This window comes from Fonsecaea multimorphosa (assembly GCF_000836435.1).
Source record: "Fonsecaea multimorphosa CBS 102226 unplaced genomic scaffold supercont1.18, whole genome shotgun sequence".
Lineage (NCBI taxonomy): Eukaryota > Fungi > Ascomycota > Eurotiomycetes > Chaetothyriales > Herpotrichiellaceae > Fonsecaea > Fonsecaea multimorphosa.
The window spans coordinates 55,351-68,592 of record NW_015971652.1 but is presented as its reverse complement, the minus strand read 5'-3'; the positions used below and the strand labels follow the sequence as shown (position 1 = coordinate 68,592).

Below are 13,242 nucleotides of genomic sequence, written 5' to 3'. Positions count from 1 at the left end.
AGGCCAGGTTTCTTACACGTTGGCAATGCTCGCGTGCACTAAAGTCCTCAAAGACCCGATCACCCCAGTCCCCTGCTTTCCCAGTCTAGCCTTTTGTTTCAAGCCACTTGGCCTGGAGCGCCGCGCGTTGGCTATCCATGGGGTATCGGCGTCTTCTTGCCCCCGGTCACGATCCTGCACCTCGGCGTGGCGCTCTGCATAGCGTGGCCAGTGCCGCGTAAGGCTGAGTCCCATTTGGTCGTAGGATTCGATAATAACTGCCGAGCAGGAATGGGCTTGCTTTTCACTAGCCTCCATTTGCCCTTCAGGTATGTATATCAATCCTTCGTAGCAGAATGGGGCTGCGTGATAGGAATAATTACCCCAGTGAGTAGTGGGGCCATCCATACTCGTACTAGGCATAGGATATACTGCAGATATGAATAGCCTAGTATTATCTAACCAGAGGACTTAACTGTGTTCGAAACTGCTCTAGACCTTATCGAGCAACAAACCTCCACCCATGTCGAAAAAAGGGGGGGAGGAAAGCCAAAATTCTCCTCAACTACTGCTCCTAGCAATCTCGGAGTTGACACCGACACCCACATTGTACAAACAAGAGAATCTCTCCTCCAGCGCCAGTCGCGGCCGAATGCTCTCCTCGTACTTGCAGGCCGAGCAAAGAGTGCGTGACGACTATGCGAAGACCCTCCAGGCCGGCCTCGTGAGGCCCGCGTCCTCGGTGGTCGCTTCCTTGAACTTTGTCCTCCTGATTGGCTGGTTGTTCGTGTCTCCTTCGCTGTCGGAGGCGTGCTTCCAAAGGTCCCGCCTGCCTTTCTTCCTGTGCATCTCCTACATTTCTGCATGGAACTTGCTGTACACCCGCTCGATCGGCGTGGTGGGCAGTATAGGCGTCGGCTTGAACTCAGCTCTGTGCGTTGTGCTCGCCGTCAACTTCATACTCTTGCACGACCCTCGGACGTTCAAGAGGCTAGTACTGCGACCAGTTCCAGGACCATCGGGGACAGATGGGCGCACCCAGCTGGCCGGCAGGGTTGGTACATACGATGGACAAGGCCCAGAGCGACTCCTCGCTTGGGAGCCCATGCCTGGAAACCTATGGCGTAGGCTATTCTGGATATTGGACCTTATCACCAGCTTACGCGGCGTCCATTGGTCCTGGAGTTCGTCAGCTTCGCCTCCAGCTATTTTTTGTTTGAACGAGGCCTGTTCGAACCGCACAGCTTCAGCTGCCCGGAATGTGTCTCGCTTCATCATTGATTATCTGCTCATCGATCTGCTCAAATGCCTCATGATTGCTGACCCGTACTTCCTCGGCTACTCCACGAAGGCACCACCGCCTCATCTATCGGCGTATCTCACGTCTCCATGGGGGCAGTACACTTACCGTCTGCTTCTCAGCACAGCAGGGATGTACACGGCCGTCGATCTGGAGTTCGCCTCCGCAGCTCTGCTCCAGGTCAACGTTCTCGGTCCTGTCATGCTTGGACTAAATGCTTTACCCCTCACATTTCCACCAATCTGGGGTAGTCCATCCGCTATTCTGTGCAAAGGTCTACGGGGCTTCTGGGGCGAGTCCTGGCATCAGTTCTTTAGGATGCACTTTGTCAGCATTGGCGATGCTGCTGCGGACCTCTTGCTAAAGGATGAACGCCGGAGTCCTCGCAAATACCAAAGTCCTGATAACAAGCCACTTGATGGTCTGAAATCGTCCAAGGCAAGACATGTGATCCGAACTGTGGCCGTGTTCCTCTTCAGCGGGTTATTGCACGCTTGTGCAAGCTATACGCTGCTGGGACCTACAAAGCCGTTTGCAACTTTTCTGTTTTTTGCACTTCAGCCGCTAGGTATGGCGATCCAAAGCGCGTGCTCGAAGCTTTTCACCAGCAGCTATCTCTCAATGTTACCAGACCGATGGACAACTGTCATACGTCAAGCTTCAAATGCCGGTTTTACCATTCTGTGGCTTTGGGGAACCGCAGGCATGTTTTTCGACGACATGGCCAGCGGAGGCATGTGGCTGTTGGACCCCATCCCAGTGAGTTTCATTCGTGGGCTAGGACTCAGCAAGGACGACAAAAGGTTCTGGTGCTGGTAGGGCAGGCTGTTGCACAAAATCTACATTGGACAATCAGCGCCATGTCTCTCCTCTGGGAGCATGCAGCAACGCAGAGATGTTCAACAAGGCCGTGGCAGACAGAATGACTCAGTCATAGCCTACCTGGCCGAGAGAAGTTGGGAACAAGCAGAGGCCTCTACTTGATGGCATGCATTACCGCTCAGACAATATGTGAGTACGTCGGTCGGACTGTCGACTGATACAGCCTGTCAAAGCCACGCAAAGCAAAAGGGGCCAACGCCTCTGCTCCCCACGCTCTGACGAAGACGTTAAGTTGCCGTCGACCGATTCTAGACGACAGCGACAGACCTGAGAACCGCCTCACCAGAAGAAGAGAAGGATGCGGCTTAATGCGCCGTCGATCCGTCCATCAAGACTCTGCAGAAAGAGAACCTGAGCAAAATCCCCCCAGTCTCTGCCACGACTTTAATTTTACATCGTGGCGCATAGGCAGGTGTGGCAGGATTCAATTAACGAACCGCGCCTGCGTCGATATTTCAATCCTCATCGAGGCCGGACTCTTCTCTTCTTCCTCTCGATTCACGCTCACCGCACACTCATTTTTCCTTCGCTCTTCCTGACTGCTATCGCACCTCCATCACTCTAACATGTCTTCCGTCATCGCTGACGCCGGAGCGAACCTTTCCCCTCTCACGGGTCCAGCCAACTATGAGGAATGGGCTCATGCATTCCAGATTGCCTGTCTCCATCAGGGCATCTGGAAGCTCTTCACTGGCACCGAATATGTCCGGTCACCTGATGAACACATCTATGAGGACCAGATCAAACGTGTAAAGACGGAGCTCGAAGCGAAAATCTGCGAGGACCGGTATAACAGATGGTGTGAAGAATTCAAACTGCACGAAGACAGGATCGAGCATGCGATGGCATTCCTTGCTGAAAGCGTCGACCCAAGTATTCGAGACGAGGTTTTGGGCTTCGACAGACCTAAACCTGCGTGGAAAAAACTGGCGAAAATGTACAAAATGCGGAAACCCAGTCTCGTGGAAATTGAGCAGAAGAACATGGACAGTCTTGAGCCAAGAGACTGCGCATCGCTCACGGATTTCCTGAGCCAATTCAACGGCATCCGAAAAAAGCTCGTCGCGGCCGGAGGGGACTACGGAGAATCCGAATCCAAGCTCAAGATTATTTCAGGTCTTGAGCCCCAGTACATCGCACGTCTCAACCGTGAAGTCAAGTTGAAGGAGATCGACGACATGTCTCTCAAAACATTCATCGACCTGCTGCTGTCATATGAGTTGGACCTCTGACGCTGAAAGACGTGCAAGAAAGACGCTGGCAGCAGATGCTTCGTTGCAAAGGATATTTGGGTTCAAGGATCACCATGAGATCAAACGGACGCAAGAAGTGATTTCTCCGACCGGGAAAGAGCCTGTCAGAAACAAACCAGACCGCGTAACATGTCCGTATCCACATCAACAACAGGCCAACTGCGTGCTCCGGACCAGATGGCCAACAGATCACAACCGCCGAGCTGAGATCGGCCAAGTAAGGAGAGGAGAACTGAACAGAGCGAGCAGACCAGACTGGGGGAACAACAAGCTACCTAGGATGCAACGGCGCTGGACAACCAGATTGATCAGATCGCAGGCCGAGGCTGGGACTGGACTGGAGCTGGCTACGTAGGATGAAAGCACCTCCTGAGGATGAACAAGACAAGACACAACAAGATACATTGATTGTGCAACGAGGTGCAACATAAATTAATCCTCCATAGTGGCTAGCCAGAGGGACTCCCATCCATACCACCCAAACATGAAACACTTCGATAATGCCAATTATTATGCCTTCCTTTCCCCTTTCCCGTCCTCTCGTCTCGGGGCTCACGTAAACATCCTTCTGAATACCTCTTCCCTCTAGCACAGGAGCGGCATGATGGAGAAGAAGCAAAACAGGATCTGTTTGTGAAAAAAACACAGGGTATGCATGCAATTGCTGGCCGTTCGGTCTTGGATTTACAATCTATCGTCTATGCTCTATGCTCTATGCTCTGGTCTATGCTCTATCGTCTTTATTGATACCAGGTCATGCGCTGGCGCTCGCAAAATCGCAAAACACCACCACCCCGTCCCGCTATGCACAGTATTTCCTGCGTGCTCGCTGCAACCGGAGAAAAGAAAGAAGGCAATGAGTGAGTGAGTGGTGCTTGTAGGGACGGCATCTGGAAGAACCATCACCCCCAACCTCAAATACCCAATATCCAATCTTTGGAAAGCTCTCCACTTATTCAACGCAGAAGATCCTGTGTCGGAGATCCTTTCTACAGAAAGATCGCGGTCATTTGTTGTAGAATTTGCCTTGCTCGATTTCGCCGTGGACAAATGATGAGAAAAGGTCTGAGAAAAGGTCTGGAATAGTCGAACACATGATTTGGAGTAGTTTGGTCAAAGAGGCGCAGGATGGGATCTCGCTTGCTCGACCTCATCCCGATAATCTCTCAACAGCAAAATGAAATTCCCTGTGGAATGTCTCCCCCTACTTCAAAGAGTCCTCACTACTCGTTGATGGTGGGCTTGAACTGGATCCTGTCCTCGGGCTTCGACTGGAAGGGCACGCCCAATTCGAACATCTTGCACAGGACATCCGAAAAGTCCTTGAAAAACAAGTCTCCATCCTTGGCGTATTTCTCCACCCACTGCTTGAAGATCGGGTCCTTGATCAAGGCAACGTCCGTGGGCAACATCATCAAAGACTTGGTCGTGGCGTCCTCGTATTGTTTTGGTCCTTTCCAGGATCGCCATCCCCACTTCTCTTCCATGAGCAGGCGGAAGAAGTCGTTGGTGAAGACGGTCGGTGAAAAAGTCCAGGGTCCGTCGAATCCAGAGCGGTCCGCGTGGCATCGACCCACGGCGTGGGCGCCGGACAAGGCCACCATTTCTTGATCGTTGAAGCCCATGCGGCCGAAGATGGCGCGGATGTGGTCTTGGCCCTTGGACGCGTCGGGCAGGCGGCCGTCCGGTGTGCAGAATGCAACGTCCCGGTCCTGTCGGCCGGGTCTCCAGGGGACAATGGGGCCCGACATCTCTTGGACGGCACAGACACCACCCAGAGTCCACAGATCCGAGTACGAGATCCAGGGGAATTGTTCCTTGATGGGCTCGAGGAAGTCTCGGGCACTCTTCAGGCCGGCATTGGCGCCGTGCTCGGACTCCGGGGCAAACCGCATCGTTGCACCGTTGCTGCCCCCAGTGCCTGTGGCAGCGTCGTAGGTTCCAGATGCATGCCATGCGAGACGCAAGAGAACAGGACCATAGCTACCATCATCATAGTCATCTTTCTCCCACAGCTCCTTCGCAATGGCGTTGTAGACTTTCTGGTAATCCTCGGCGGTGGGCTTAAACACGCCGGCCGACTGTCCTGCGCTGCCCTTTTTCAGAGCCCCGGGGGCACTCTCCAGACGAATCGTCTTTCCCTGCCCAGCCGTGTCTTGAGTGCTGAAGTAATAGTAGCCTCCTGCGAGCGCGGCGACGGCCGCTACACCGCCATGGATGGTGGTCGCGTTTGAGGATTTGGGAGTCGACTCGGAGGAGTAGTGGCGTCGGGAGGATTGCTGAAAGAACTGTTTTGCGGCAGCATTCGATCTCGAGGAGCGAGCGGCAAGGCGGAGGGACGAGGTGGCCGAGGCTGTGCTGCGTGCGACAGCCTTGGAAAGGGTACGGGTAGCTGTTGCAGTAGCCATTTCTGGTTGTCCACAGTGGTTCACTGATCAGAAGGGAAGGGAGTCTTTTGGCCGGGATACCGGGTATTTAAAGGCAGACGCAAAAGAACAGGAGGAGGATGGAGAGCAGATGGAGCAGGTTATAGAAATGGACAGAATAGTCGAAGTTTCCCGAAGAGGCTATCGACGGCGAGAGCTGCTGGTAAATTGGTGGGAGTCGGCGAGGCTGAATAATGGGCATTCACCGACTGGACGCCAATCAACTGCTGTTGGATGAAATCCTGAAACGAAAATCGGATGACCCACAGAAAAGGAGTGACTGAGGTCGGAGACGAGAGCGAGAGCGAGAGCGAGAGTGGGAACGAGAATGGCACGCACGGGTGGCGGGACGGGGACTGGCAGGTCTGAAAGGGAAAGTGAAAAGGGAAAAACATCATGAGATTTTTCTTTATCAAAGGGCGCGCGCTGAGACTGACGTTGACGTTATCAGCAACAATCGTGCTTAGCGCAGCCCGGCGGCGTTTAGCGAGACCTTAACGACTGTTTAATCGGCGTTTAGCAGCCCATGAAGCCAATAGAAACCTGTACCATGCACCACGCTCGGTCAGCCTCATCCGGGCTTGGCAGGGGAGACTCACGAGTCACGACTGGCACGGCAATGGGCGGCCAAGTGGTTCCATCAAGTGGTTCCATCAATTTGTCGTCGACTCGTGGATCCAAAGGAAAAAGCACGTCTTTCTCCGTCAGATTTCGGGGTCGCACGCCATGTTATTGTTGCACGGGTCTCATGCCTCGCTGTCATCTGCCTGATGAGGAATAGCTCTGGATTCTCTCGGTGTCTATTTCCAGTCTGAGTGATATTGGGAAACTCGCCACTCTTGCTCTCCTAGACTGGTAGAGAGATGCTCGCTATCGAAAAGCCAGCCTCTACACCATTTCTCTGTGAATGGTCATGAGGAGATTAGCTAGAACTTCTGTCGCTCCCCTCTTTGCACTGCTTCGAATGATCAATACTTGCACATCATTGACCTTTGCCCGCTTGACAACCGGCCGCCGGCATGCTCTGCGCTCAACACAAACCCTTCCTCACAAGGTCAGCGTGATTCTGATGAACTGCCCATCTAGCCACTCGAAACACTTCTCAGTGTCCAGCCACTTTAGGGAAGAGGGTGTCAAAAACCTCTGCCGATTCCTTGACTTCGAAAAGGACGTTACCTTTCGACTTCGCTCTTTTCCTGATGCTTGGAGCTGTAGCCTTTTCCCGAAACGAATCCTTCTGTTCTTGTAGCTTTTTGTCCACGTGTGCGATCTGCTGCGAGATCTCCTCCTCGCTTGGCAGAGCCATAAACCCTTTGGTCCAGGGAACACTGCCTTCACGGTGCTTCAACTCCCAATGGTTGTGGAGGGATTCCATCGTTATCTTGTGTTTACTTTTTCGAGATGTCCGTGGGCGTCTGTCTTCGCGCAGACATATTCTGCATCGGAACTTTAGCTCGATACTTGGATTGGCGATGGCTAGATTGTCCAAACATGCCATGAAGGTGGACAACGGCGGCTCTCTCGTATGCCGCTGAGCCCAAAGGTCAAGAGCGTACTTTAACGCGATCTTCATCTGACAGGGCCCATCAAGCTTCACCCCGTGCAGTCGCTTAGCCGCATGAATCAAGTTGGGGCCGAAGTCGTCGGCTGCATGGTTTTGCCCAAGAGCCTGTCGTCCGTGAAACGCCGACATCCTCAGGGGCGCCGCCAGTGGGACGAACTCAGTATGAAAATCCGGGTGCCAGGTATCCGATTCCGATTTTTCTTGATGGCGAGGCACAAGAGGCAGGTTCTCCGGCCATTGAACCGTGTACCAGGGGAATTTGTACTCGACACCGCCTGCCTCTGGCGACAAGCCAGATAGATCGTTCAACGGGTGCGGTATGGCAAAACGATAGTACTCAAGCCCTTCGCCCACTTTCCTGGCATGGGTTTGAAGAATGTGTTCGAACGCTTCCACGAAAGAAAACGTCCGGACGTGGTCGGCTCGCCGGCACCCTCTGCATTTCAGACTTTGAAACACAATCCTGCCGCGTTCTGAATGAACTGAGATCTGCCTTTCTAGCACATCCTTCACAATCATTCGAGCGTCGTCGAGACTGAGACAATATGGACCAGTGGTTCCATCGAAGTTGAGGCCCCTTGGGCGCTTTTCCCGCGGCATGTTCCTGTAGGTGGCAAACACGTTCCTCAGGCACATTAACAGAAGATCTTCATTGGCGACTCTGTCGTTGACGCATTGGGAAAACACCGCTTCCGCAAGTCGCAGGACAAACTTTTGCTCCGGCTGGTACGCGCGGGGCACGGATTCCCTTCCACAGCGATGTTCATGGAGCCTCCTGAACAGCCTGACTTGGGGAACAGTCTCAAGAAAGTCGGAGGCCATCAATCGCTCGAATTCCACCACTTGTTGTGCATGCGACCTGTACGGCTCAATCTTGATCCAAAGGAGGTCCCACGACCGCTCGTTTCCATCTTGCAAAATCTTGAGGATTCTTGTGAAAGCGGCCATTTTCCATAGGATCTGGCGGTCCATGGGCGGTGCCTGTGCTGCGGCACGTGCTTCGAAGTATTCAATCCTCTGTTCTCGCTGAGCTTCGGCCTTGGACTTCTGTACTGTCTTTGCGTGCTCTTTAAGCCAAGCCTCAAGTTTGTTGACGTCGGCCATAAACTCCATCGTTTCTCTATGGATCTTGCTTGCCCACGCCACGAGTGCGCTGTCTCCATCATCTGAGGTGCTGAGATGCAGATATTGGGTTTTGATTTCCTTAAAGGATGTCTTCAAAAAAGCGAATTTCCCACGATCGCGCACCCAGTCGTTTGCTTCGGTGTCAACATGGCGGGATGTTGCGCCACGACGGCTAAACATATCTTGTCAGCGCAACAACCTGACCGATGGCGACAAAGGTCGTGACTTACCCGTCAGTCCGTGCGAGCGGTAGCAGCTCCCACAGCGGACGTCCGTCTCCTGGACGTGTGCGGTCTTCAGTTGCGGGCAGTCTGTGACGGTCTTCGCGCGGGAGCTGGGCCTCCTGTGATTGTGGACGTCAGACTTGTTAGAGCCATGTGCAGACGACAACTTACGCTCTGTGTCTTCATTTTAAAGCACTCCGGGCATAGACGAACCAAAAACATCCAATGAACTTTGGATGTTCCTTCGACAGGGCAGGTCTTATTCTGGCAGCCACGCCCAGCCAGGAGTTCGACGTATTGTTTTTCCGTGAGCCCCTTCGGACAGTCTGGCATATTGGAACCATAATGGTTCAGTCTGCTCTTTCGCCAGATGGCGGAATTGTCGGAAAGGAGATTATAGAAAAATCGGTTGAGAGTTTTGGCTTCCAGCAGGAGTTTTGGATCGCAGAAGCCGAGAATATCAACCCAGGCGTCGGCATGCACAAGCTTGGAGTTTTGTAAGGGTCTACTGGGTAACAGAGCCAGTCGTTTTGGACGCGGTGGTTGGAGTGGAGGCCGTGGTCTCTGGACGGATCGATCATCTGAGTCCCGAAACAATGGCTGGGTCTGGGTACGGTCAACTTTAGGTCTCTTACCACCCTGGATGGTTTGGACAGTGTTATGGACGAAGATGGTAGGACGAGCCGGCGCGGTTGGCTTTGAGGGTAAAGTCGTCACTGGGAGGCTCGTCTGTTGGCGTTGGTACTTGGACGTCATGAATTCTATGGAGAGCGGCTCGCGAAATTGTCTGACTGGGAAGCGGTGGCCAAGGATCTGGGAGGAGAAGACACCAACAGCCCCAGACTGTGCTGATGGTGGCATTGCTGGCGAATGGTCATGCTTGCGTTTTCCCAGGACTTGGGCGGTGGAAGAAGGCATGCGTGGCGATGGAGCAGGCAGGGGATTAAGAGGAGGAGGATAGTAGGGATTCATGACTAGATGCGATCAAGAAGAAGAAGGAGAAGTTGGAAGTTGAAGAAGTTGGAAGGTGTCAGCTAAGAAAGAAGCAGTGACGGGATGAGGGCAGCTGAGGGCGCGGAAGTGGAAAAATCGTCGTGGGGGGCGATATCCTGTGCCCTAACGCCGAGCATCTCCCTTGCCGTCTATTGTCCTGCCTCAAGCCGCGCCGTCGAGCAGCCATGGACTCTGGTTATCTGGCGCGGTCGGTCGAAATGGTGGTGAGTTGTGAGGATTGAGACACTCAACGAGAGTCTCCCCAAGTTGGCAGCGGAAGAGGCCAGCCACGTTGGGAGGGTTGGACGCCCCAATCGATGCCCAGCTGCCCAGACTGACGGCCACTAGACCCAGCCAGGTCCATGATGACTTGCTGCTCTTGCTGATGGACATGGGCAATGGACCATTTCCCTCTTTGCCTTGGAGGGGGGGGGACCGGGGGCGTGGGGGGGTCAAAGGGCAGCAACTTGTCGGTAATGCAGCGGTCCGAAGGCCCTGGTCGTTATCCCTAAGCAGATAAGGGGCGAGTTCCTCCTGGGTGCCTAGGTACTTGGTCATATTACGCCTACCTAGGTAATCAAAGAGCCTGGGTAATACTGCGTCCGCATCAGATCGCATCTTCGGCTCAGCCCGCATCGTGTTGGAATTTCCAGAACAGTGCCGGCGCCAGCACCACCACCACCACCAGCAACCACTGATACAAATGATATATATCTGGTACATCTGCCCTTTCTAGGTAATTCCAGGAGCGCAGAGAAATCCGCAGTGGCAACTCCCAGGTCCTAGGTATTGACTCCGAAAACCGGACACTGCATTGGTGGTTATCCACTCCTACTGCTAGCGACGGCAACTCACGAGCTTCTCCCTTCCAGATAGCCAGAGGAATATCGCAACAAGGTGATGAGCTGAGTACTATGGCAAAGAGCAACAGCATACAGGGAGTATGAGATATTCGTATCTACCTATCTGTCTGGTTACAGAGTGAGCTTACCGAGCCTAACCGGGCCTCCGGGTCTCCCTTCCTCTCCTCCTCCGCATCTTCCCCGTCATTTCCTCCTCCTTCTCGCTTCCTCTCTCTGCCTCGTCTCTCCGCCCTCCACTATCGCGATCATCCACCATCGGTCATCCACTCCCACCCTACCTCCCCGGCCTCGTCGGTCTCTCGCCGGGTCTTTTTGCATCTTCTGCTCCTCTCACTTGCGGGGCAGACGCCACTGCTAAGCTTGTTTAAGCATAACGGGTGGTTCTCTCTCCACGGGCCCTAGGCCTCTAGGCTGCCCCGAGTCATCTGTTGCTTGACAAGTTGCCCTCTGCTTGTCTTCCCCAGCCCATGGCTTGCTCTTGGTGCGGCCAAGCCGCCGCTTGGACCACTCAAACCCAGTTCTTCACACAATGCAATGTAGCATCCATGCCGTCTCCAGGACAAAAGCTGCAGTCAAACACCTTTTCTTTCTGGAAACCGCCACTCTCTTCCCAACCCCACCGCTCGCCAAATACAGTGTGAGCTTCAGAGAACAGCATTGCCCCTCGCTTCGGACAAAGCTCCTGTTCTAGTCTCCTGCGGCTTCCAACCCGGCTTTTGGCACGGCTGGCTCTCTGAAACTCTACAAAGAGACCCGCTGCCCGCCTAGAGACGCATTTTGATTTTCTCCTTCCCCCAGGACTTTCGTCATCGCATCACTTCCCCATACCTAAATCGTCGTCCTGGTCGCCCATCATGCGGTTCGATATAGACGGGTCCAGTAAGTCAGCTTCTTCCAATACCCCATTGTCGCCCATCTAATCAATGCAACAGATGAGAAGGCCCAGCATGCCTACAATGACACGAATGGCATGGGTGAGCACCAGCTGGGCTATGACCCAGATCTGGCCCATCCAGCTGCCGGCTACAGAGACGGCGAGGTAGCGATGCTGCCGCCAGGAGTCTCGGAACGGAAACTCCTCACCAAGATTGACCTGCGCATTGTTCCCGTGCTGTCAATCATGTATCTCTTGGCTTTCCTGGATCGAACCAACGTCGCCAATGCCGCCATCTTTGGCCTTCAAAAAGATCTTGGCCTGAGCGGCACTCAGTACAGCACCGCCCTGACCATCTTCTTTGTCCCCTACGTAGTCTTTGAGATCCCATCAAACATCATCCTCAAGAGACTCCGGCCCCATGTCTGGCTGTCCATCTGCATGTTTGGCTTTGGCCTGGTTACCATTTGTCAAGGTCTAGTCCAAGGATACGGCGGATTTCTTACCACCAGATTCTTCCTTGGCTTCTTTGAGACCGGCATGTTTCCAGGTGCGTGATTGTCCAAACCGATGCGAATCTCATACGTCTAACATACGTTAGGGGCATTCTATCTCATTGGTATGTGGTACAAGAGACATGAAGCACAGAAGAGATATACATTTTTCTTTGCTAGTACCACCCTCGCTGGGGCTTTCGGTGGCTTGCTCGCCTCTGCCATTGGCAAAATGAACGGCATGGAAGGCTATCTCGGTTGGAGATGGGTTTTCATCCTGGAAGGTTGTCTTACTTGTGTCGTCTCCTTTGTCTGGTTCTTCGCCATTCCCGACTTTCCCGAAGATGCCAAATGGGTGACAGAGCCCGAGCGCGAGTACATCAAGGCTCGCCTCCGTGATGATCAGGGAAAGTCGGCCCTCGAGCGACGCATCACATTCAAGGATGTTGTCAACTGCTTCAAAGACTACAAGATCATCGTAGGCGGGTTCATGTATTTTGGCTTGATTGTGCCCGGTAGGTGCATCCGGCGGTCCATGTGAAGGCATAGAAACAAACTGACCCACAATGAAGCCTACAGTTACGCTTACTTTGCTCCCACCATCATCAAAACGTACGGATACAGCGCCATTGAGACCCAGCTGCACTCGGTCCCTCCGTGGGCGGCGGCGTTTGGATGGAGTATGCTCACTGCCGCGATTTCGGATCGTCTCCGTCACCGTTTCGCGTTCGCAATGATCAACATTTTCATTGCCATTGCAGGCTTTGCGATACTCATGACGGAGCACCACAACACCGATTTGGAGTACGGTGCACTGTTCATGATCACGTCAGGGACGTACAGTGCCATGCCCGTCATTGTGTGCTGGTTCTCGATGAACCTTGGGGGTCACCATCGCCGCGCGGTGGGCACAGCGTGGCAGATTGGGTTCGGTAATATCGGAGGTGAGTTACTGGTAGCCCAAGGCTTCACGAGTTAAACGAGATGCTAACTTGTTTGTCCCAGGTATCATTGCGAGTTACAGCTTCGAGGCGACCGACGCAAAGACTTTCTTCCACAAAGGCTACAGCATCTGCATGGGATTCATTTGCCTCAGCGCCGTCGCCTGCATCATCTACTTCTTGGCTTGCCTGACGCAAAATCGGAATAGAGAGAAGTCGCACGATGTCGGGCTTACAGAGTACGAGAAGACCGAAATGGGTGATATGAGTCCCGATTACCGCTACATGCTGTAGTAGGCACGGCCATGGTCGGTATCATAACGA

The 13,242-nt window shown here is 53.5% G+C and overlaps 4 protein-coding genes across 4 annotated transcripts; 2 read left to right on the top strand and 2 right to left on the bottom strand.

The window, feature by feature from the left end:
• Positions 1 to 502: 502 nt before the first annotated feature.
• On the top strand, positions 503 to 2,098 carry Z520_08171 (uncharacterized protein; the record flags this gene model as incomplete). Its single annotated transcript, XM_016778668.1, has 1 exon — positions 503 to 2,098. One exon carries the CDS (start codon positions 503 to 505, stop codon positions 2,096 to 2,098), a length of 1,596 nt encoding a protein of 531 aa, XP_016630039.1.
• A 2,539-nt stretch (positions 2,099 to 4,637) lies between these two features.
• Positions 4,638 to 5,822, bottom strand: Z520_08170 (uncharacterized protein; the record flags this gene model as incomplete). The annotated part of the gene is made up of 1 exon (XM_016778667.1): positions 4,638 to 5,822. One exon carries the CDS (start codon positions 5,820 to 5,822, stop codon positions 4,638 to 4,640), a length of 1,185 nt encoding a protein of 394 aa, XP_016630038.1.
• Positions 5,823 to 6,942: 1,120 nt separating this feature from the next.
• Z520_08169 (uncharacterized protein) lies at positions 6,943 to 9,725 on the bottom strand (the record flags this gene model as incomplete). Its single annotated transcript, XM_016778666.1, has 3 exons — positions 6,943 to 8,701; positions 8,760 to 8,872; positions 8,925 to 9,725. The coding sequence occupies 3 exons, from the start codon at positions 9,723 to 9,725 to the stop codon at positions 6,943 to 6,945; spliced, it is 2,673 nt and encodes an 890-aa protein (XP_016630037.1).
• Positions 9,726 to 11,463: 1,738 nt separating this feature from the next.
• Z520_08168 (uncharacterized protein) lies at positions 11,464 to 13,212 on the top strand (the record flags this gene model as incomplete). Its single annotated transcript, XM_016778665.1, has 5 exons — positions 11,464 to 11,488; positions 11,542 to 12,033; positions 12,085 to 12,492; positions 12,550 to 12,921; positions 12,983 to 13,212. 5 exons carry the CDS (start codon positions 11,464 to 11,466, stop codon positions 13,210 to 13,212), a joined length of 1,527 nt encoding a protein of 508 aa, XP_016630036.1.
• Positions 13,213 to 13,242: the final 30 nt, after the last annotated feature.